Source organism: Thalassophryne amazonica, chromosome 21 (assembly GCF_902500255.1).
Source record: "Thalassophryne amazonica chromosome 21, fThaAma1.1, whole genome shotgun sequence".
Taxonomy (NCBI): Eukaryota; Metazoa; Chordata; class Actinopteri; order Batrachoidiformes; family Batrachoididae; genus Thalassophryne; species Thalassophryne amazonica.
In genome coordinates, this window is record NC_047123.1 from 19,688,026 (window position 1) to 19,713,579 (window position 25,554).

A 25,554-nucleotide genomic window follows, 5' to 3' on the forward strand; every position below is an offset into this window, starting at 1 on the left:
AATGACATGTTCAATCCACACTCCTCTTCTTTGGCTTGCAGCTGCAACATGCACATTGAAGTTTGTCATGACATTGCCACACATCTCAAGAGGGATTCTCCGAATTTCCTGATATGTTGGTCTTCAGGGCTTCAATGGTCTGTGGGTTGTTATAGTTTGTACGAATTTAAAAAGTCAAACTTATGTGATTTATGTTATTGAAAAATACAGAAGTCATCAAGCTCCAGAGTCCAGACCATAGATAGAGAGGTAGTGATCGTCAAGTGGTTAAAGTGGTGGGTGTTGTGCACGGAGGATCTTTGGTTCAAATCCCCAGCTGACTGGAAAAATAACAGTTCTCTCGGACAAGGTTTTCAATACTAAAGTTGCCCCCGGTGTTTAGTGAGTGCCTTGCATGGCAGTACCCTGACATCGGTGTGTGAAGTGGTGAATGTGAAGCATCTCTGTAAAGAGCTTTGATCATGCAAGTGCAATATAAATGCAGTCCATTCACTATTTTATATATGGGACAGTAGACTGGGACTGTTTCATCCAAAGAAACAAGAATATTTTTGGTTACAACTGTACTTATGGTTACCATCAAGTGAAAAGCGACATCTGTCATAGTTGCCATTGACTTTTCATGCCAACGCAACTGGAGTGACTTGTCATAGAAGTACTGTATGGCTAAATAGTAAAAGAAAAGCATATCACCCAACGGTGAGATAATTATTCCCTGCAATTAATTGTGTGTGTGTGTGTGTGTGTGTGTATATAGGATTAATGGAGTCAGTCAGTGGATCTGTACAATTTCTTCAATACCATAAAATCTACCTATGTACTAGTGGTTTCAGATGCGGGTTGATGACCAGTGATCCTCCTTTGTTGGACCATGTTGTCTTTAAACACACAAAACAGTGCCCTGGTGGCCACTAGAGGTCGCTGTTAGTTGCTGTGAAACCTCTCATCCATCAAGTCATACAGTTAATGCAAAGTATGTTAGTATTTGTCTGAAATAATACGCAACTGTGCAAGCACTAAAGCATTCTTTTATTTTCCCTATGATTAGCAGGACAGCGCTAAGCCTAACGAAGTGAGTGAATGAGCGGGTCTGCAAAATTTCCACCAGTATGTCAGTGAAAACTAGTGCATAATAAGCTTTGACACTTTGGATTCTGATAGGGTCTCTTATTTTGGGTCATTTTGCCATTTTTAAACATTTACCAGTATTGTTTGGTATATTAGGTTAAATTGCAATGTTGGCACAGTGGACATGTGCCAACAGCTTGTTAGGCACAGGCAAAGTTGCCCTTTTGTTTTATGCAGTTTAGGAAGCCTTCTTTCTAATCACATGGTCCTTATGGCAACTAAGTTCACTTACAAAAAACAAAAAAGCTCCAGAAATATAAACTGCATGTACTTGCAATACTATAATTGCAGATATTGTTGGTGAATAAATCAGATTTTATTTTGCGTGTGGGATGTAAATGTTAATCACAAGCACAACTAGGAGGGAGGGAGGAGTTTGGTCAGTGTGTCGTCTTGCATTCCGGTCAAGCAGGTGGCGGTAATGTGCCAATCGGTTTGACAACTGCCAGTAACTATGAGAAGAAGAAGCAGTCTCGCGCGGACATCGGGCAAGTTTCCGCGACATTTTCTTCCGCCATCTTGTATAAGATATCACAGTTTTTCGGCGCGTTTGCGTTATTGCACGAACATAGATTGCTAGAAAAGGAGAATCCTTCTCTTTGATTAACGCCACACCGGGTAAGTGATTTTGACATGTTTTTGTGCAACGAAGCAGAATATTTATCGCCGTTCGCTTCAAACTCTGTTGTCTCCTCAGTGATTAGCCAGGACTTACGACAAATTGTAGCCACGTCGTTGCAGCGGATTTTGTCGTGTACGTAGTGCACAAAGATAATGCAGTTATACAAGATAAGTCACTCCGTATGCAAACCAGTCCGTGCTATTATATCATAACGTCCCATTTCCTTGTCTCTACAACCTAAACTTTTCCTTTGTTTGAGACCCCTGGATTTTTCCTTTGTTCTTTGTTTGTTTGTAAACTTAACTGTATATAGTAATTCCAATAAAGCTATACTTGTCATTTTCAATAAAAATACAACCTAAACTTTATTCTGGAGGTTGTCACGTGATGGCGATCAGCTAATCCGTCTCCGACGCTGACGTCAGCCCATGCGTCAGCCTCACGTTGATGTGGCGCGAGCACTGCTCTCCTATTGGTCGTTTAAGAGTGGGAAATCTCACTCCAAAATGGAGGCCAGTATCAGACCGGCAGTGGGCTGGCTGTCCGGCTGCCGTTCACGTTGATGACGCAGCAACAACTGACTAAACGTATTTGATTCAGGTCCCCCAACAAACGAAAAGATAAAGCTCAGTGCAGATGGAACATTTTCCCGTAACGTGTAGTTTCTGATGAAAGATCAGTCGCAAATACAACGCATCCTTTTCCGTGAATGAAATCTCTGTACTGGAGACGATTCGAACGATTACGTTAACAAAAAGCTCACTCACGGACACAACATCGGCAGTTTTTTTTTTGTTTGTTTTTTTTTTTTTGACGCCTTCTCCATAAGGAACTTTTTTTTAATTATTTTTCTTATATATCTCTTTGACCTTGTGTTTGTTTGTTTGTTGTATTTGTTGAAATAAAGTTTTGGGAAAAAAAAAACACATCGGCAGTTTACGTCACATTTCGGCCGATCTGAACAAAACAGCCTCGTGAAAGCAGGAAAAGAAATATGGCGGACATAGAACACAAGAAGTGGTTATAAGGTTGATTATATTTGTCTGTGTATTTCTCAGTTATTGTTAAACCGTGTTTTTCACGTGCATTGAATAATTAGTACTTCAACAAATATTTCTGAGTGTGATGGAAGCCAAGCATGTTGATCGTTTGTTGACAAATCGGTACAAAGCTGTGTGGCGAGCACACGTTTAGTGATAGAAGCCTCAGTGTCTCATATCAGACACTAGACGAAGACGCCTCAGTGTCATCTTGGGTTCAAAATAGTTTGCTGTTAATGTGTGCATGTAAATCCAACTATTTTATTTATTTATTCACTGAAAATGCCGGGTTGCTGTGCATTTGGATGCACAAATAGACACAGCAAGGGTTTCAAGATGTACAGATTCTCTTCAGATCAGAACAGAAGAAAAAATTGGGAAAATAAAGTCAGCTGTGTGGGATGGAAGTCGACATCATCATCAAAGCTTTGAGAGGTAAATTTATTGTTCAGTCCCATGTACAGTAAAACTCACCTAAACCGTTGTCGTATAAACCAGATATTCAGAGTCACCTAGTCCCAAAGTTTTTGTCTTGTTTTCCATGTAATAAACATCGTATATAACTAATTTTGTACAGCAGATTTTTTTTTGCTCACATCCGATAAAAACTATCTCAGAGGACTCTGATGATGAGCCACTTCTGTACATGTCAATGAGCTGTGCTGGCATCTGATTGGTCGGTACTGTCAGCACGATTTCTTGATAATTGCCTGATGGATTACAACTAGACATCACTACAGGACTTGGATGGACAGTGCCTCAGAGGAATTCAGTCATGTACAAATGCTACGTTTACTAATGAGCTGATTGGTCGATATTGTTTACATGTTGTCTAGTGAATGTCTTGGTGGATTTTGACCAGTGGACTTGTTCATTGTGTTTTACCTCAATGCATAGATAATATTACAAATAATATTTAATTTTAACTTTTAGCCACAGGGAGGTCTGGATACCTTCAGTCTTGTTATAGTTTTACTTTCAACATACCAGATCTGGATATAGCATCTGGGTGCAGGTTGATAAATACTCATTCATGCCAGTTTGAGTTGTCGAGTTACCAGTGATTTGAAAAGGTTATTGTGAAGACTCACTATACTTTTTGGAATTTTGATATGAATATTGAGTTCAGGGAGATAATCCATTTGAATTGAAATGTTTAGAGTATAGAGGTCTAATTTAATTGCATAAGCAAGTCCCAGTAGATAATCTGCTGAAAAATAATGTAAACTTCACCCCGGTTGTTATCGCAGTTTTTGTATTACAGTTAGATGAAGTTAGTAGTCTTTAGATACTTATTAAGGATTTGCTGTGTATCAGATGCTTAAAATGAGTAATGTATGTCTGTTTACAGGTTGAGGTCATGGGGCGGCACAAGTACCGTCTCACTCTCAACAGAGTTAAATCTAAAAGCATAGGAAAATCAACTCCAAATCAGGAACATCCTGAACACAGTACATCAGTCCAGAAGTGTTGACAAGAGTTGCATTTTCCAGGTGGAGAATTCCCACTTTCACCTATCGGAGAGAATTATTTTTGTAGTTACAATAAGCCTAAATGTGACACTGAACTGTTACACACCTGTGATGAAAGTGTTTCAACTGCATCATTTGTGGTACCTGATGCAAGTAGATGGAAAGCATGTGTCCCCATCTACATATTCTTTATCCAGATGATGCATCCACGATTTCAGTACAGGTGCCATTTGTGAAAATGTCAGAATCAATTTCCAGCAAGTAGGGGCCATATAATAACTAAGGATGGGACTGATCCAATCCAGAATCTGTATTGGCTTCCGATACCAATGTAATTCAAGTATCGGACAATGCAGATACAACCTGCAGCATTGTCCGATACTGGAGAGAAGCCACGTCTGTGAAACCTTTCAACTGCTGCTGCTGGCTGTCTGCTGTTTACTGCTCAGTGTGCAGCCGAGGATTTTAAGCCATGGTTAGCTGCAAATTTCCACCCGGCTCTTGCGTTCAAATTGTCTCTGCTGCCGAGAATGGATTTTCTGAAAAATGAATGAGAAATGTGTGTTGAAAAAATCAGCCACTTCGGCTTCCCGAGGCTGGGAAACAACAGCTCAGAGCACAAGAGCGGAGCTCAGTAGAGTTTGTTTCTGTCTGCTGAATGGGGAAAAAAACTCCATAGAATCCTGCAGTATTTATCCAGAGTTCTTTGCGGGAGCCTCACTGATGATACATTTAAAAATTTACAGTTTATTTTACAGTTGAAAGGCTTTGTGTTTCCAAAAAGGTCCAAGTTTAGCGGGAAAATGGAGAGAGAGAGAGAGAGAGAGAGGGAGAAAGCGAGCACGAGAGAGGACTTTTTTTTTTTTGCTGAAACGTGCTTTGATGATGTAAAAGTATGTTTCAAGTGAAACTGAATTGAGAGCGAGACGGAGGGAGAGAGAACTTATGTTTTTACTTACATTTTTACTGTAACACTTGCTTTGACAATGTAAACATATGTTTCCCATGTCAATAAAGCGCTACTGAAATTGAGGAGGAGCGAGAGACTGAGAGAGAGCGCGCTCTCTTTTGTCTTTTAAGTCTATAAAAATAAGTCTATAAATAAAAATACTTAATTCTTTCACCAAAACATCAAATCTAGGTTTGCGTCTTTGTATCTTCTGGCAAACTGTAGCTGAACTTTCAGGTCTTCTTTTTAAGAAAATCCACCTCTAAACATCATCATGAAGCTGTATAACTTGGAATACAAAATATACTCATAAAATCAACAATCATGATAAAGCAAACAGAGCTCTGGTATCAGAATAGTATCGGTATCAGTACATATCCAAATTCAGGTATCGGGATCAGATTGGAAGTGAAAAAATGTGGATCGGTGCATCCATAATAATAACGCTGGAAAAAAACAAGGAAAATGATGGAACATGTTTGGATCCAGAGTCTCATTCCTGCACATCTTTATTGACAGAGGCACAGAATAAGTTGTGCAGTCAAGGGAAACCAGACTCCCACATACAGAGCACTGATTCTTGGGGGGGGGGCCTTCACTCAGAGCATCAATCTCCAGAGTCTCAGGAATAACTTCAGTGTCTTCTCCCGACGCACTGACTTCCTGATACTCCTGAGTCTCGGGAATAACATTAATGTCCTCCCCTTTTCGAGTGTCTTTGTAGTTGCCCACCTCCTCTGGTCTAGACTGACCTGTCATCAATACTGTAGTTAGGATATTTGTTTTACTTTCCATTTCTTCCCATTTTGTATGCAAACAAATATCTTTTGTTAGTTACTTCTTGAGTTTGAATTTGAGTTTAGCTACATTTTCTTTAGTTAAAAACTGAAACAGCAAAATTTACAAAAATTTACAAAAGTGTCTAATAATAAGCTAAAGGGCATTTAAAAAAGAAAACAAAAGATATAATAAGACAACACAAAAACACCTAACATTAAAAAAACAAAAAATTTCCGATCCGGTGTTGCAGACCGAACGGTCTCCCCCTAAAAATTGGTCCGCCCTGCATCCACTGCTTATGCGTCATTTGGGACCACAGCAGCTCCTCTGAGACAGACTCTCTACACCCAAAGCGATCAAATGGATTAATGTGATTATTAACCATCAGATGACAGTTTTAAGCAGAAACGAGGCAATAATCGGTGACACTTTGAAATGACGGAGGCACAGTGAACGCAGCAGCTAGCAGCTCGTGTAGCTGCGGTGCTCTAATCTCCATCTTTTATTATGAAATAATGCTGAATTTATGTCAAAATGATTGTTGTACAAAAGCTTCAGATATCGGTCGCTGAGATAGATGATGACTAGAGTGCAGTTTGAAGCAGAAACGAGGTGATAATCGGTGGATCGCAGCTGATGACGCATGTGCAGTGAAGGCAGGGCGGACCAATTTTTAGCGGGGTCTGTTTGGTCTGTGACACAGGGAAGACAAGGACATGGGAGAAAGGTGTGTGTTCAGGATGATGGGGATAAACATTCTAATTACTATCATTAGTCATAGTTTTCTAACCCAAGAAATAGTTGGTTTTTTTTTTTGTTGTTTTTTTGCCTGGAGAGAGTAAGCAAGAATTGTGCAAATAAATTTAGTGCTACTTCATGATACAGTTTTGGCTTCAAGTACAACCAACTTGCCCTACTTGAGTGCAAAATGAAAATACGTGGGTGTGTGTGTGTGTGTGTGTGTACATGTGTGTGGTGTTATTATTTGCAAAACTATTAAGCAAACTTTCTCAACTGTTTCTCCACTGTAGTGAAGAAACAGTTTTGGCGCTGCATGTCGCACCCCGTGTACTGAATTATATAAAAACTGATGTGTGACTCCATGTTGGGCTTCCTTCATCTTTTGGAGCTGTTGTCCTTCAATGCGCACATTTTTTCACTGTTCTATCAAATCTTGCTTGCCGTATTGAAGAAATAACAACCACCGGTGTTTTTTTCCGTTTTGGCCTCTGGAAACAAGGCTGTTTTACCAAAATGTCACAAAAACTGCCGATGTTGTGTCCACGAGTGAACTTGTTGTTACCATAATCATTCTAGTCATCTCCAGTATGGAGATTTCAGTCATGGAAAATGATTCATCAGTTACCGATGGGGGCGTTTTTACTCCAAGAATAGGTGTATTTGCGACTGATTCAAGTGATCTTTCATCAGAAACTACACATTTTATGGGGTGAAAGGGAAGTGTTCCATCCAGATTGAGCTTTGTCTTTGTTTGTTAGGGAGACCTGAAACGTGGTGGATGGAAACCATCTATCTATAAAGCGTGTGTGTGTGTGTGTCGCATATCTCTTTGACCATTTGTCAGATCGGCCTCAGTTTTCGGATATGGGTTGCACGTGGCATGATGTGCATCCTTTATTATGGAAATTTTGGGGATTAATATTCAAAACTTTTATTTTGAAACCTTTATTTTGGTTACAGGGTTGGCCCACTCCATCTCAAAACGTGAAGAATAAAATAAAGTGCACCCTCTCTTCTTCTATGGTGTTTAGTGCACCAGTTTAATTGGCTAATGTTATCTTAGCCTTAGCTGCACAATCGATGGGTCCCATGATTTACCTCGACTGACTGCAAATATTAGTAAATTAAGTACTTTATTTATTTATTATTTATTTATTTATTATTTGGTGGCATTTTGTAAATGCGGAAATGCTCTCCGTCATCAAAACTTACCCCTGTGAACAAATCAAGCGCACCTTTCTTCTTCTATGGCATTGAACGGCCTTATTGTTACATTGCTGCCACCTTCTGCATCAGTCTGTTATAGCAGTACTAAATCCTATTGATGAGTCCAGTGTCTTTCAAGTACACTCAACAAAAATATAAACACAACACTTTTGGTTTTGCTCCCATTTTGTATGAGATGAACTCAAAGATCTAAAACTTTTTCCACATACACAATATCACCATTTCCCTCAAATATTGTTCACAAACCAGTCTAAATCTGTGATAGTGAGCACTTCTCCTTTGCTGAGATAATCCATCCCACCTCACAGGTGTGCCATATCAAGATGCTGATTAGACACCATGATTAGTGCACAGGTGTGCCTTAGACTGCCCACAATAAAAGGCCACTCTGAAAGGTGCAGTTTTATCACACAGCACAATGCCACAGATGTCGCAAGATTTGAGGGAGCGTGCAATTGGCATGCTGACAGCAGGAATGTCACCCAGAGCTGTTGTTCGTGTATTGAATGTTCATTTCTCTACCATAAGCCGTCTCCAAAGGCGTTTCAGAGAATTTGGCAGTACATCCAACCAGCCTCACAACCGCAGACCACGTGTAACCACACCAGCCCAGGACCTCCACATCCAGCATGTTCACCTCCAAGATCGTCTGAGACCAGCCACTCGGACAGCTGCTGAAACAATCGGTTTGCATAACCAAAGAATTTCTGCACAAACTGTCAGAAACCGTCTCAGGGAAGCTCATCTGCATGCTCGTCGTCCTCATCGGGGTCTCGACCTGACTCCAGTTCGTTGTCGTAACCGACTTGAGTGGGCAAATGCTCACATTCGCTGGCGTTTGGCACGTTGGAGAGGTGTTCTCTTCACGGATGAATCCTGGTTCACACTGTTCAGGGCAGATGGCAGACAGCGTGTGTGGCGTCGTGTGAGTGAGCGGTTTTCTGATGTCAATGTTGTGGATCGAGTGGCCCATGGTGGCGGTGGGGTTATGGTATGGGCAGGCGTCTGTTATGGACGAAGAACACAGGTGCATTTTATTGATGGCATTTTGAATGCACAGAGATACCGTGACGAGATCCTGAGGCCCATTGTTGTGCCATACATCCAAGAACATCACCTCATGTTTCAGCAGGATAATGCACGGCCCCATGTTGCAAGGATCTGTACACAATTCTTGGAAGCTGAAAATGTCCCAGTTCTTGCATGGCCGGCATACTCACCGGACATGTCACCCATTGAGCATGTTTGGGATGCTCTGGACCGGCGTATACGACAGCGTGTACCAGTTCCTGCCAATATCCAGCAACTTCGCACAGCCATTGAAGAGGAGTGGACCAACATTCCACAGGCCACAATTGACAACCTGATCAACTCTATGCGAAGGAGATATGTTGCACTGCATGAGGCAAATGGTGGTCACACCAGATACTGACTGGTATCCCCCCCCCCCCCCCAATAAAACAAAACTGCACCCTTTCAGAGTGGCCTTTTATTGTGGGCAGTCTAAGGCACACCTGTGCACTAATCATGGTGTCTAATCAGCATCTTGATATGGCACACCTGTGAGGTGGGATGGATTATCTCAGCAAAGGAGAAGTGCTCACTATCACAGATTTAGACTGGTTTCAATCAATCAATTTTTTTATATAGCGCCAAATCACAACAAACAGTTGCCCCAAGGCGCTTATGAACGGTTTGTGAACAATATTTGAGGGAAATGGTGATATTGTGTATGTGGAAAAAGTTTTAGATCTTTGAGTTCATCTCATACAAAATGGGAGCAAAACCAAAAGTGTTGCGTTTATATTTTTGTTGAGTGTATTTAAAAAGCCAGCACTTCCCCTTCCCACTTGACCTTATGTCTAAAATGCCTGTTTCTTGTAAATTCTGAGAGAAGCTCTTGCCGTTCTCTGGAATATTTATTACAATACATGAGGACATGCTGCACTGTCTCTGGCTGTGGACGTATTCCACCATACATACCCTTTACTTTGACTCAAAAAAGAAATCTAACCAGATTGAGCCTTCAAAACACTTTTAGAAATCATGCTTTTGCATTACTGTTTTTGCTTTTCTCCAGTGGCCAAAAAAGCAAAAGGCACCTACAGTGTCCTTGCCAAAAGCCAAAATAGATGAAAACACAATAATCAGTCCACACATTTCACAACAAACATAAATGTCCCTGACTCATATTATCAATAACTATTGTATTCACACCCATATGTTTGTGCTTCATGGACACTAACTCTGTTTATTCCTTCCTATATATATATATACACTCAACAAAAATATAAATGCAACACTTTTGGTTTTGCTCCCGTTTTGTATGAGATGAACTCAAAGATCTAAAACTTTTTCCACATACACAATATCACCATTTCCCTCAAATATTGTTCACAAACCAGTCTAAATCTGTGATAGTGAGCACTTCTCCTTTGCTGAGATAATCCATCCCACCTCACAGGTGTGCCATATCAAGATGCTGATTAGACACCATGATTAGTGCACAGGTGTGCCTTAGACTGTCCACAATAAAAGGCCACTCTGAAAGGTGCAGTTTTGTTTTATTGGGGGGGGGATACCAGTCAGTATCTGGTGTGACCACCATCTGCCTCATGCAGTGCAACACATCTCCTTCGCATAGAGTTGATCAGGTTGTCAATTGTGGCCTGTGGAATGTTGGTCCACTCCTCTTCAATGGCTGTGCGAAGTTGCTGGATATTGGCAGGAACTGGTACACGCTGTCGTATACGCCGGTCCAGAGCATCCCATACATGCTCAATGGGTGACATGTCCGGTGAGTATGCCGGCCATGCAAGAACTGGGACATTTTCAGCTTCCAAGAATTGTGTACAGATCCTTGCAACATGGGGCCGTGCATTATCCTGCTGCAACATAAGGTGATGTTCTTGGATGTATGGCACAACAATGGGCCTCATGATCTCGTCACGGTATCTCTGTGCATTCAAAATGTCATCAATAAAATGCACCTGTGTTCTTCGTCCATAACAGACACCTGCCCATACCATAACCCCACCGCCACCATGGGCCACTCGATCCACAACATTGACGTCAGAAAACCACTCACCCACACGATGCCACACACGCTATCTGCCATCTGCCCTGAACAGTGTGAACCGGGATTCATCCGTGAAGAGAACACTTCTCCAACGTGCCAAACGCCATCGAATGTGAGCATTTGCCCACTCAAGTCGGTTACGACGACGAACTGGAGTCAGGTCGAGACCCCGATGAGGATGACGAGCATGCAAATGAGCTTCCCTGAGATGGTTTCTCACAGTTTGTACAGAAATTCTTTGGTTATGCAAACCGATTGTTTCAGCAGCTGTCCGAGTGGCTGGTCTCAGACGATCTTGGAGGTGAACATGCTGGATGTGGAGGTCCTGGGCTGGTGTGGTTACACGTGGTCTGCGGTTGTGAGGCTGGTTGGATGTACTGCCAAATTCTCTGAAACGCCTTTGGAGACGGCTTATGGTAGAGAAATGAACATTCAATACACGAGCAACAGCTCTGGTTGACATTCCTGCTGTCAGCATGCCAATTGCACGCTCCCTCAAATCTTGCAACATCTGTGGCATTGTGCTGTGTGATAAAACTGCACCTTTCAGAGTGGCCTTTTATTGTGGACAGTCTAAGGCACACCTGTGCACTATTCATGGTGTCTAATCAGCATCTTGATATGGCACACCTCTGAGGTGGGATGGATTATCTCAGCAAAGGAGAAGTGCTCACTATCACAGATTTAGACTGGTTTGTGAACAATATTTGAGGGAAATGGTGATATTGTGTATGTTGAAAAAGTTTTAGATCTTTGAGTTCATCTCATACAAAATGGGAGCAAAACCAAAAGTGTTGCGTTTATATTTTTGTTGAGTGTGTGTGTGTATATATATATATATATATATATATATATATATATATATACATACAGGGTCCTCCCGATGGGACGTACCCAGACCTCTCCAGCGAGGCGTCCAGGGGGCATCTGGAAAAGATGCCCGAGCCACCTCATCTGGCTCCTTTCGACGTGGAGGAGCAGCGGCTCAACTCTGAGCTCCTCACCCTATCTCTAAGGGAGCGCCCAGCCATCCTGCGGAGGAAACTCATCTTGGCCGCTTGTACTTGCAATCTTGTTCTTTCGGTCATGAGCCAAATCTCATGACCATAGGTGAGGGTCGGAACGTAGATCGATCGGTAAATCGAGAGCTTTGCCCCCCTACTCAGCTCTCTCTTCACCACGACGGTCCGATACAGAGACCGCATCACTCCAGATGCTGCACCGATTCGTCTATCGATCTCACGCTCCAACATAAATAATACTAACATTTTAATTTGCAGAAATACTGGAGCACTGCTGTCTTTGATGGTCTGTTAGCACAGCAACCTATATATGTAATAAAGAGTTGACTTGATTGAGTCAAGTCTATAGTGACTAACAGCCACTGCTAGCGGCCATTGACTCCAACACACAGCTGTCACTCAAAGTAACTATGCCTCTAATTATTCACACATTTATGGCTGAAAAGAGCTCAAATTGATGAGTTATAAAAATAATACCCATACAGTTGTCACGAATGGAGTAACTAGGTATAGAGAAGCAGTTTTACACTAAAGGTGGCACAAATTACTACTTGAGTTGTTAAACAAGTGTTCAGGAAAGAGTATTTCTTGAACACATTTTATCCTGGAGTATCACATGTGGACGTCAAATCTAAAGTCTATGTGTGTCCCAACTAAGCCTATGTGTTAGTGATGGAACAATACATTATGATTTTTAGGGACAGACCGATAATCGGCTGGGCTCACAATCTGCATCGGCGGATAATCCCTCTGGGTGCTCTGTAGGGATAGACCGATAATTGGTTGGGCCAATAATCCCTCTGGGTGCTCTGTAGGGATAGACCGATAATTGGTTGGGCCAATAATCCCTCTGGGTGCTCTGTAGGGATAGACCAATAATTGGTTGGGCCAATAATCCCTCTGGGTGCTCTGTAGGGATAGACCGATAATCAGTTCAGCCGGTAATCAGCATCGGCCTATCATCCATCTGGGTGCTCTGTAGGGATAGATCGATAATCGGCCGGGGCCGGTTATGCTTATTTGTTATTATCCTAATTGTATAATCCTATCACTGTAATCATAATTCACTATCCATAATTGTAAAGTCAACGACTGTGTGGTAGAAATAATGACCGCTTGCTGAAGAATCCTACCTATAATTTATGTTGTGAGGATGTTTGTTGTCGCTTAGTGTGATTCCGGCGAGCCAGCCGACTGTTAGTCCTTCATGCAGAATCCTCTTTTTGTGTTGTTAGTACTTCTGTTGTGTTGGGGCCATTTGCAGTGCAGCTGTGTTTTGAGGTGTGTGAATTTTCAGTAAACACAATGTCAGGTTGTTGGTTGTTTGCTTGTGTGTGTGCTTCAGTTTTTAGTTTTGTTTTAACGTGTGAAGGGTTAGCTTACCCTTCACACGTTAGCTACCGTAGCTTCAAACCTGTAGGTGTTTTTGGTGGGACATCTAACATATCGCCAATGACTTAACGGCCTTGTATCAAAGGTGATCCTAAAACGTTTTTACTGTAAGAATATATATAACATTTTGAGATACATATGGCTGAAAAGGTAATATATTACGAGATAACAGCTGATCCTTTGAGCTTTTATTTACAGATGTGGTGACTTCTTCAGTCATGCCAAGCGAATGTGCACATGCCTTCTGCAAAAATATGATGGTCAAGGGAAATGGACTGACATTCCATCGGTTTGTATTTAATTCAGCTATGAATTACTAAGTACTTTTCTTTGTCTGGATCTGTGTTCACCATAGAACTAAAATTAAATTTTTAAAATTTTTCTATTTCTCACATGTAATTCTACTTTATATTTTTTTAATTTGTTTTGTGTGTTTTTTTTTTTAAGTTTCCCTAAAAACTCTGAAAGAAGGATGCAATGGGCGTCCAAGATGGGACGCCCTGAGGGCTGGGCACCCAAACCTTGGGATCTTGTTTGCAGCGCTCACTTTCGGGAAGAAGACTTCGACCGCACTGGTCAAAACACCCGCCTCCGTGACAACGTCGTGCCATTTACGTGTAAAATTCTGGCTCGCTTGCAGAAAAGCGGCAAACGTGATTCCAGTTTAATCAAGGTTTGTGGATCGGTACACAAACATTTTCACAGATATTGACTTTAAATCCTAATTTTAAAAAAAGTTATTTCTGCCTCTGATTCTGTTATTGATTGGTGTTTGAGTCAAAAATTAAAATAACATTTCCCATATTTAATTAATATAAAGAAATTAAAAAAAAGCATGATGCAAATGGTTTTAATTGTTCACATGTATTTCATAGAGTCAAGAGCAAAAATCAACAACTAGGAGCAGCAAAAAACGAGCAGCTGAAGAAGTGATTGATCTGTCTGCAACAATGGTAAGTACAATAAACAGATCATCATCAAAAGCCGTAATAGGCACAGAAACGTTTTAAATTACCCCACAGCGAAATAAATGGGCCACCAAGTACATTGCAATTTTACATTCTGATAGGGATGAGCGAGTACACCACTATCTGTATCTGTTCAACCATCTAAATTATCTGTATCCGTATCCGTAAAGAACTAGACCGCGGGTACAAGCGGCCGAAATGGGCTTCCTCAGGAGGGTGGCTGGTGTCTCCCTTAGAGATAGGGTGAGAAGTTCGGTCATCTGCGGTAGGCTCGGAGTAGAGTCGCTGCTCCTTCGCTTTGAAAGTAGCCAGCTGAGGCGGTTCAGGCATCTGGTAAGGATGCCTCCTGGGCGCCTCCCAAGGGAGGTGTTCCAGGAACGTCCATCTGGGAGGAGACCCCGGAGAAGACCCAGGACTAGGAGAGATTCTCCACACTGGCCTGGGAACGCCTCGGGCCCCCCCAGTCAGAGGTGGTCAGTGTGGCACAGGAAAGAGAAGTCTGGGGTCCCCTGCTGGAACTGTTGCCCCCGCGACCCGAACCCGGAAAAGTGGTTGAAGATGAGTGAGTGATGATGATGTTAATAATTTTGTGCATAAGCTCTAGGGGTGTAACAATTAACCAATATGAATTGGAAATCCAGTCAGTGGGTCGATTTTAATGTTATGAATCTGTTAAGATGACAGATACTCCTGCATCTTAAAACTCTTGTAAAAGTTCAAAGGTTGGCACGAGGCTCTTGTGAGACTAGTCACAAGTGTTTTTCTGGGCTTCTTCTAGACTGCACTTTTTGCTATTGTATGTGGTGCTACTTCCAGTGGTGAACAAATGGCAAGTAGAGGTAGTGCCAGTGTGCTGCAGCACAGTAGTAAAAATCTGAAGATCCCTTTTTTTTTTCTTTTTTTTTTACAAAATACGTTTTGGAAAGTAAGCAATGCCACTTTTGGCTTCTTCTAATTTGGAAATGTCTACATTATACAAAAGTATCAGATTGGATTGAATCATTCTATCATATAACGTGTTGTCTCTGAATTGCATATTTAAGCAATGTCAGTAAATGTCAAAACATCTTAAAAATTTGCAACTGATGATGTAAATGATGTCTGATTATGTGCATGTATCCCACAGACGTCAAAACCAAGATCAACAGCTAACAGTAGCAAAAAACAGGCAACATCACCAGCTCAAGTTGAGCTAGTGATGGATCTGTCTCCTGAGAGAGTAAGTACAATGAACAGAGTTGATCCTCGCTAAACATTTTGAAGTGTTTCAGGCTTTAATCTCAGGACCAACAAGTTCATAGTAATTTTAAATTTTGATATAATTAAATGTTTTTAGTCAGTTGACTTAAAACAAGACTTTGAATAACTATTTGAGATCAGAGTAGGTTATGTCAAGAAGGTTACCTGAATAATTTTTAAATTCCTGTTAAGGATTATACATGTACTAGCAGTGAACCTGAGAGTCAATGCTCGGGTGTGAAATTATGGAGACACTTGTGATTATACACCAATCTGCAACCTCTGCTGGACAAAAATGAAACCTACCTCCAAATGGAAAAAGTTGTAGTTCCTTGAAAACAGTCTTGGTCTCTATAGCTAATTTGCCCCTCCACGGCAACTGCAACTTTTATGGAAATTGTCTTAAATCTTAAAAAAAAAAAAAATTACTTTGACTTTGTCTATTCCATAATTGGTTTATATTTGATTGAAGAATAAAAATAACATTTAATCAATGTGTAAATATTAAGGCATTGAGAAAAAAAAAATTATAATGTGATATGAATGGATGATTTGTTGTAATGTCCCACAGAGGTCAAAACCAAGATCAACAGCTAACAGCAACAAAAACGTGGCAGCATCACCAGGTCAAGATGAAGTGATTGATCTATCTCCAGAGAGGGTAAGTACAGTGGACAGTTAATCTGCACAAACTATCACGGGCACTGAAACATTTAAATGTAATTCAAAGTTAAATCATGGGATCAATAAGTTCATAGTAAGTGTACATTTTTATCTAATTAAACATTTTTAATCAGCTGGCTTAAATAAGGATTACGATAACTGCTTGTGATCGTAGTGGGTTTTATTCTGAAGGTTACCAGGATACTTTTTCATTCTTGTTGAAAGCTTGAAGATGATCACAATTGGAGATAATTTTGTGCATATGTTGTAGGGATGTAAAAATTTATGGATACAGTGCATCTGGAAAGTATTCACAGATCTTAACTTTATACACATTTTGTGATGTTACAGCCTTATTCCAAAGTGGATGAGATTCACTTTTTTTTTTTTTTTTTTTTTACCTCAAAAATTCTACACACAATACCCCATAATGACAGTGTGAAAAGTGTTTTTTTTTGTTTGTTTGTTTTTTGGAGATTTTTGCAAATTTATTAATAATAACAATAAAAAACCCATAAGAAATCACATGTACATAGGTATTCATAGTCTTTGCCATGAAACTCAAATTTGAGCTCAGGTGCATCCTGCTTCCACTGATCATCCTTGAGATGTTTCTACCACTTAATTGGAGTCCACCTGGGGTAAAGTCTGTTGATTGGACATCATTTGGAAAGACACATACTTGTCTACATAGAGGTGTGTTACAAAGTTTACATACCCTGGCGGAATTAATGATATTTTTTTTGTGGCCGTTTTTCAGAGAGAGAATATGAATGATAATACAAAAACCTTTTTTCACTCATGGTTAGTGGTTGAGTGAAGCCATTTATTGTCAAACAACTGTGTTTACTCTTTTTAAATCATAATGACAACAGAAACTACCCAAATGACCCTGATCAAAAGGTTACTGTTAGTACCGTGTGTTGCACCTTTAACGTCAGTGACAGCTTGGAGTCTTTTGTGGTAGTTGTGGTCGAGACTCTCTGATGGTAAAACTGCCACTGAATGTCTTGGACTTTATTTACATCAATTATGAAGAAATACAAACAGCATGGCACTCTATCTGCATGGAGTAGACAGACAAAACTGAGTGACTGTGCAAGAAAGAGAAGAGTGAGGAAAGCCACCAAGACACCCAGACAACCCAGAAGTTATAGGCTTATGTGGCTGTGATTGGAGAAATTGTGCACAAGCTTTGCATTTAGTTTTACCAATTAAACAGTTTCTTGAAGTGGAGGAAGATTTTCTTAAAAAGAAGACCTGAAAGTTTGGCTACAAATTGCCAGAAGGTACATCTGAGATGCAAGGCTAGATCTGATATGTTTTGGTGAAAGAAAATCCTTCTCCACTTTACTCCACTAAGTTATGCAACTATACACTGTGGTATGCAGCAGCTGACTTCTATCCTTCTGGACTGTACTTTATGCTACTGTATGTGGTGCTGCCTCTAGTGGTGAGCAGAGGCAGCACAGTAGTCAATTCAATCAGTTTTTTTTTTATATATATATATAGCGCCAAATCACAACAAACAGTTGCCCCAAGGCACTTTATATTGTAAGGCAAGGCCATACAATAATTATGTAAAACCCCAACGGTCAAAACGACCCCCTGTGAGCAAGCACTTGGCTACAGTGGGAAGGAAAAACTCCCTTTTAACAGGAAGAAACCTCCAGCAGAACCAGGCTCAGGGAGGGGCAGTCTTCTGCTGGGACTGGTTGGGGCTGAGGGAGAGAACCAGGAAAAAGACATGCTGTGGAGGGGAGCAGAGATTGATCACTAATGATTAAAAGCAGAGTGGTGCATACAGAGCAAAAAGAGAAAGAAACGGTGCATCATGGGAACCCCCCAGCAGTCTACGTCTATAGCAGCATAACTAAGGGATGGTTCAGGGTCACCTGATCCAGCCCTAACTATAAGCTTTAGCAAAAAGGAAAGTTTTAAGCCTAATCTTAAAAGTAGAGAGGGTGTCTGTCTCCCTGATCTGAATTGGGAGCTGGTTCCACAGGAGAGGAGCCTGAAAGCTGAAGGCTCTGCCTCCCATTCTACTCTTACAAACCCTAGGAACTACAAGTAAGCCTGCAGTCTGAGAGCGAAGCGCTCTATTGGGGTGATATGGTACTACGAGGTCCCTAAGATAAGATGGGACCTGATTATTCAAAACCTTATAAGTAAGAAGAAGAATTTTAAATTCTATTCTAGAATTAACAGAAAGCCAATGAAGAGAGGCCAATATGGGTGAGATATGCTCTCTCCTTCTAGTCCCCGTTAGTACTCTAGCTGCAGCATTTTGAATTAACTGAAGGCTTTTTAGGGAACTTTTAGGACAACCTGATAATGAATTACAATAGTCCAGCCTGGAGGAAATAAATGCATGAATTAGTTTTTCAGCATCACTCTGAGACAAGACCTTTCTAATTTTAGAGATATTGCGTAAATGCAAAAAAGCAGTCCTACATATTTGTTTAATATGCGCTTTGAATGACATATCCTGATCAAAAATGACTCCAAGATTTCTCACAGTGTTACTAGAGGTCAGGGTAATGCCATCCAGAGTAAGGATCTGGTTAGACACCATGTTTCTAAGATTTGTGGGGCCAAGTACAATAACTTCAGTTTTATCTGAGTTTAAAAGCAGGAAATTAGAGGTCATCCATGTCTTTATGTCTGTAAGACAATCCTGCAGTTTAGCTAATTGGTGTGTGTCCTCTGGCTTCATGGATAGATAAAGCTGGGTATCATCTGCGTAACAATGAAAATTTAAGCAATACCGTCTAATAATACTGCCTAAGGGAAGCATGTATAAAGTGAATAAAATTGGTCCTAGCACAGAACCTTGTGGAACTCCATAATTAACTTTAGTCTGTGAAGAAGATTCCCCATTTACATGAACAAATTGTAATCTATTAGACAAATATGATTCAAACCACCGCAGCGCAGTGCCTTTAATACCTATGGCATGCTCTAATCTCTGTAATAAAATTTTATGGTCAACAGTATCAAAAGCAGCACTGAGGTCTAACAGAACAAGCACAGAGATGAGTCCACTGTCCGAGGCCATAAGAAGATCATTTGTAACCTTCACTAATGCTGTTTCTGTACTATGATGAATTCTAAAACCTGACTGAAACTCTTCAAATAGACCATTCCTCTGCAGATGATCAGTTAGCTGTTTTACAACTACCCTTTCAAGACTTTTTGAGAGAAAAGGAAGGTTGGAGATTGGCCTATAATTAGCTAAGATAGCTGGGTCAAGTGATGGCTTTTAAGTAATGGTTTAATTACTGCCACCTTAAAAGCCTGTGGTACATAGCCAACTAACAAAGATAGATTGATCATATTTAAGATCGAAGCATTAAATAATGGTAGGGCTTCCTTGAGCAGCCTGGTAGGAATGGGGTCTAATAAACATGTTGATGGTTTGGATGAAGTAACTAATGAAAATAACTCAGAACAATCGGAGAGAAAGAGTCTAACCAAATACCGGCATCACTGAAAGCAGCCAAAGATAACGATACGTCTTTGGGATGGTTATGAGTAATTTTTTCTCTAATAGTTAAAATTTTGTTAGCAAAGAAAGTCATGAAGTCATTACTAGTTAAAGTTAATGGAATACTCAGCTCAATAGAGCTCTGACTCTTTGTCAGCCTGGCTACAGTGCTGAAAAGAAACCTGGGGTTGTTCTTATTTTCTTCAATTAGTGATGAGTAGAAAGATGTCCTAGCTTTACGGAGGGCTTTTTTTATAGAGCAACAGACTCTTTTTCCAGGCTAAGTGAAGATCTTCTAAATTAGTGAGACGCCATTTCCTCTCCAACTTACGGGTTATCTGCTTTAAGCTACGAGTTTGTGAGTTATACCACGGAGTCAGGCACTTCTGATTTAAAGAACTCTTTTTCAGAGGAGCTACAGCATCCAAAGTTGTCTTCAATGAGGATGTAAAACTATTGACGAGATACTCTCTCACTTACAGAGTTTAGGTAGCTACTCTGCACTGTGTTGGTATATGGCATTAGAGAACATAAAGAAGGAATCATATCCTTAAACCTAGTTACAGCGCTTTCTGAAAGACTTCTAGTGTAATGAAACTTATTCCCCACTGCTGGGTAGTCCATCAGAGTAAATGTAAATGTTATTAAAAAATGATCAGACAGAAGGGAGTTTTCAGGGAATACTGTTAAGTCTTCTATTTCCATACCATAAGTCAGAACAAGATCTAAGATATGATTAAAGTGGTGGGTGGACTCATTTACATTTTGAGCAAAGCCGATAGAGTCTAATAATAGATTAAATGCAGTGTTGAGGCTGTCATTCTCAGCATCTGTGTGGATGTTAAAATCGCCCACTATAATTATCTTATCTGAGCTAAGCACTAAGTCAGACAAAAGGTCTGAAAATTCACAGAGAAACTCACAGTAACGACCAGGTGGACGATAGATAATAACAAATAAAACTGGTTTTTGGGACTTCCAATTTGGATGGACAAGACTAAGAGTCAAGCTTTCAAATGAATTAAAGCTCTGTCTGGGTTTTTGATTAATTAATAAGCTGGAATGGAAGATTGCTGCTAATCCTCCTCCCCGGCCCGTGCTACGAGCATTCTGACAGTTAGTGTGACTCGGGGGTGTTGACTCATTTAAACTAACATATTCATCCTGCTGTAACCAGGTTTCTGTAAGGCAGAATAAATCAATATGTTGATCAATTATTATATAATTTACCAACAGGGACTTAGAAGAGAGAGACCTAATGTTTAATAGACCACATTTAACTGTTTTAGTCTGTGGTGCAGTTGTAGGTGCTATATTATTTTTTCTTTTTGAATTTTTATGCTTAAATAGATTTTTGCTGGTTAATGGTGGTCTGGGAGCAGACACCGTCTCTACGAGGATGGGGTAATGAGGGGATGGCAGGGGGAGAGAAGCTGCAGAGAGGTGTGTAAGACTACAACTCTGCTTCCTGGTCCCAACCCTGGATAGTCACGGTTTGAAGGATTTAAGAAAATTTGCCAGATTTCTAGAAATGAGAGCTGCTCCATCCAAAGTGGGATGGATCCTGTCTCTCCTAACAAGACCAGGTTTTCCCCAGAAGCTTTGCCAATTATCTATGAAGCCCACCTCATTTTTTGGACACCACTCAGACAGCCAGCAATTCAAGGAGAACATGCGGCTAAACATGTCAGTCCCGGTCCGATTGGGGAGGGGCCCAGAGAAAACTACAGAGTCCGACATTGTTTTTGCAAAGTTACACACCGATTTAATGTTAATTTTAGTGACCTCCGATTGGCGTAACCGGGTGTCATTACTGCCGACGTGAATTACAATCTTACCAAATTTACGCTTAGCCTTAGCCAGCAGTTTCAAATTTCCTTCAATGTCGCCTGCTCGGGCCCCCGGAAGACAATTGATTATGGTTGCTGGTGTCGCTAACTTCACATTTCTCAAAACAGAGTCGCCAATAACCAGAGTTTGATCCTCGGCGGGTGTGTCGTCGAGTGGGGAAAAACGGTTAGAAATGTGAACGGGTTGGTGGTGTACAGGGGGCTTCTGTTTAGAACTACGCTTCCTCCTCACAGTCACCCAGTCGACTTGCTTTCCCGGCTGCTCGGGATCTGCCCGGAGGGAACTAACGGCGGCTAAGCTACCTTGGTCCGCACCAACTACAGGGGCCTGGCTAGCTGTAGAATTTTCCACGGTGCGGAGCCGAGTCTCCAATTCGCCCAGCCTGGCCTCCAAAGCTACGAATAAGCTACACTTATTACAAGTACCATTACTGCTGATTCAGCAGAGGGAGTGCTTTAGTTAAGGCACGTGAAGATTACACTGTGAAACAAATCGTTATCTAGTTAACTAGATCAATCTAACTGCGCAGATTAAACAGCTAACAGATACAGCAAAACACCGCTGTGCTCCGGAACAGGAAGTGATACAATACCGCAGTGAGAGCCAACCACCAGTAGAGGCAAGCAGTGTACCCCAACTCAGGAAAAAGTTGAAATGATATGGAAAGTGCACAAAACAAACAAACAATGCATATGCTGTGTAAATGTAGGAATTGATGTATATTAAATGAAATGTTGACAAGACAAAACATGACAAATCTTGGGTTAATATTGTCTGCAATGAAATAGTCAAAGTAAATGTAAGGATTATTGCAGTGTTTTTTCATTTGCATTTTCCATCTTGTCCCAAATTTTGTGATTTGGGGTTGTATAAACTTGAAGAAGGTCCCTGGTTTTTCCATGAAGTATGTATTTGAAGATTATCAGTCAAGCAAAGAGTATAGATTCCACCCAGTCATTCCATAATTACAAGTGTCGCCCGTGAAACTCTTGTGAATGCTGTAACATCTTCCCTAACTGCCTCATGGGCATCAAACTTGGTATGTGTGTTACGAATAATGATCCCAAGAAGCCCATTGGCCTGAGGGTGAAAGGGTCAAAGGTAAAACCCAGTAACCTCTTTCCTAATCGTACAGACTGTTCTTGTTTATTTATTAATGTCTCTGTCTGTTCTATATTTGATTGTAGCATGAAAATAGCACATTTAATTAAACATTGAAATGCTTAAAAATAATAATAATTGTAAAGCATGATGCAAATGGATGTTTTGTTGTCATGCACATATATTCCATAGATGCCAGAACCAAGATTGGCTGACAGCAACAAAAATCTGGCAACATCATTGACTAAAGACGTGGCTGATGCTCAACAAGTGTTACCGGGTGGTCTACCTACAAACAGGGTAAGTTCAGTGCACAGTTAATCCTCACAGTCTGATATACTGTCGGTTCTTCAACATTTGAAAGTGTCCGAGTTAAATCTTGGGGACAACCATTTCATGGTAAATGTAAATTTTGATAGTATTAAATGCTTTTAGGTTTGATAACTACTATTGAGCCTTGGGTCTCGTCATGTGGTTCTTCTCCATGCTGTGTGTTTCAGTTTCACACCTATGCTGCGTCAAGTGAATACAGTTTCAAGGAAAAATGGCTTTTTGCAGAAAGTCGTGCGGAAGAACTCGAGAAAAACCTTCACAATGCTCTGCAAAGGGAGAAAAGGATCAAGCATGCCATGACCAATGTTTTGGAAGCCCTTAAAGAAAGAAACACTGTGATTGAAAATTTGCAGTCACAGCTTGATACCCATGGAGGTAAGCACATTTTGATGCAGCCAGGTCCATAAGTATTTGGACATCCTTCTGTTCACATGATGTTTGTGGATGTTTAGCTTTAATTCAGGGGGTTTAACAAACATCACATTAACAGTTTAGAAATTACAGCCATTTTTATACACTATTCCAGCATTTTTAGACACACAAGTATTTGGACAAACTAAATCTACAGATTATTGCTAACACAAATCATTTCTTTCGACAAGTCAGAATATTTCAGAGTAACTGAATATGTTTTGGACTAGATTTACGTCAATCATTAAGGAATACAAACAGCATAGTGCATCTGTCTGCAGTAGGTGGTTTTTAAAAACTCTGCCACTGCACATTTTTGGTGTTTTTCCCCACGTTAAATCAGACCATAAAGTAAGAGCTGTCATTGTTGTACAAAACAAAATGGATGTGTTAAAAAGTAGCATTAATAAAAGCAATTACAGTATGTAGCAGAAAGTAGTTGCACCTGACTATAACAGTCTCTCAATTTTTTTTTTTTTTTTTTTACAGATTTTCCGATCCATCTCTTTAACAAGACGAATAGTTACACGACAGAGCAAAAAAACTTTGCATTGACACTCCATCTGTATGGGCCCAAAGCCTACCAGTACCTCAGACAACATATTCATATGCCCTCAACGAGAACTTTGAGAAGGTATTTTAAATAAAAAGTACATTGTTTCATTAATATTTTGAATGCTGATGTTTTTACCGGCAAGGCGTGAGCTCTTACTGGCTTTTAGTAATTGTTCTTGGTAATATGTGCCCTACATTCAGATGGCTTTCAGACTCAGACGAGTGTGAAGGAGTGGACAGTACTGTGCTCGATGCTTTGAAGGAAAAGCTCAGCGACAATCCTTCAGCCTTCGCAGATGTAGCACTGTTGCCGGATGTCATGTCAATCTGCAAGGTCACTGACAACAATAACAAGAAGATGCCTGGCTCAAGCTTGTGTGCATGGACACCAGATTTTGATTAAATAACTTGGAGAATTGTGGGACGGGCACATTTTGGAGAAATTGGGTCCAGAGGTACTGTGGGAGGAGCTTCCCGCAACACAGATAATGGGGAATTATTCACATTATCTGGGATAAAATGATTATAGTTGATCCAGTATTACCTTAGTAAATGTAAAGCAATACATTTAAATGATAGCTTGGAAAGCAGCTATTTCACATAACTTTCCGTTGCTGTGGCGCCACAGCACTCAATAGAGCAGCGTGCTCTTGTTTACCAATGAAGTTGTGAAGTCTATTTACAAAGTCATGGCCGACTATTGCTCAATTTGAAAATACAGATGAGCCATTTGAATTTTACATTTTTGGTTGTTTTTAATTTTCCTTCTTCACATATTCAGCTGTGACAAGAAAGATTTTACTGTGATATTTTTAGCTTGCCTTACACGCTTACATTGTATTGTTGTTTAGCTGACCATTATTTTTACCTCTGCCAACAAAGTTGGGGGTAATTTTATCGCCCCCATTTGTTTGTCTGTCTGTTTGTGAAGTCTGGAGCCCACAGTTTTTTTCCATATATCTTTATGAAATTTTTACTGAAGATTCATATCCTGCTAGGCAAGAAGTGAATCAGTTTTCAAGGTCAAAGGGCAAAGTCAGGAAAAAATTTAGAAAATCAGAAAAATCCCTATCCTTTAACATTGAACAAATCTTCAAAAATTCATAATTCTGTCAAAAAAGATCCAATTTCTTTCATATTTGAGAGCAATATGTAGAATGGTATTCTATATCCACTGACACGTTTTTACAAATTTTATGGCCATTTCAATTTAACATTGAAAACCCCATTTAATGTATTTTTTACATTATATTTTAATCAAACGTACCCCAATCACTCTCATAATTGAAAGTGAGATGCAGACTGGCACTCACTATCATCTGACAGAGTTTGATCAGGATCTGATCTGGATTGTGGATTCTGTAGACATGTGAATTTAATATCGAAAAGCCCATTTGGTGTACATTTTTGCATTATATCTTAATCAAAAGTGCCTCAATCACCCTCATTTGTGACAGTGAGGTGCAAACTGGCACTTTCAGTGAATAGAGTTGA

At 40.4% G+C, this 25,554-nt stretch overlaps 1 protein-coding gene across 3 annotated transcripts; it reads left to right on the plus strand.

Annotated features, from left to right (window-relative positions):
- The first annotated feature begins 1,531 nt into the window (after positions 1–1,531).
- On the plus strand, positions 1,532–25,030 carry LOC117503505 (THAP domain-containing protein 4-like). 3 transcript variants are annotated; one of them, XM_034162764.1, is made up of 10 exons: positions 1,532–1,746; positions 13,651–13,741; positions 13,900–14,125; positions 14,328–14,405; positions 15,547–15,639; positions 16,231–16,320; positions 22,954–23,061; positions 23,262–23,469; positions 23,995–24,139; positions 24,262–25,029. In XM_034162764.1, the coding sequence occupies exons 2-10, from the start codon at positions 13,671–13,673 to the stop codon at positions 24,461–24,463; spliced, it is 1,221 nt and encodes a 406-aa protein (XP_034018655.1). In that variant the 5' UTR covers positions 1,532–1,746; positions 13,651–13,670; the 3' UTR covers positions 24,464–25,029. The 3 variants fall into 3 exon arrangements, with proteins under 3 accessions (XP_034018655.1, XP_034018656.1, XP_034018654.1); XM_034162765.1 differs by lacking the exon at positions 1,532–1,746 and adding an exon at positions 2,725–2,778; XM_034162763.1 differs by lacking the exon at positions 1,532–1,746 and adding an exon at positions 3,177–3,225 and having other exon boundaries at positions 24,262–25,030.
- Positions 25,031–25,554: the final 524 nt, after the last annotated feature.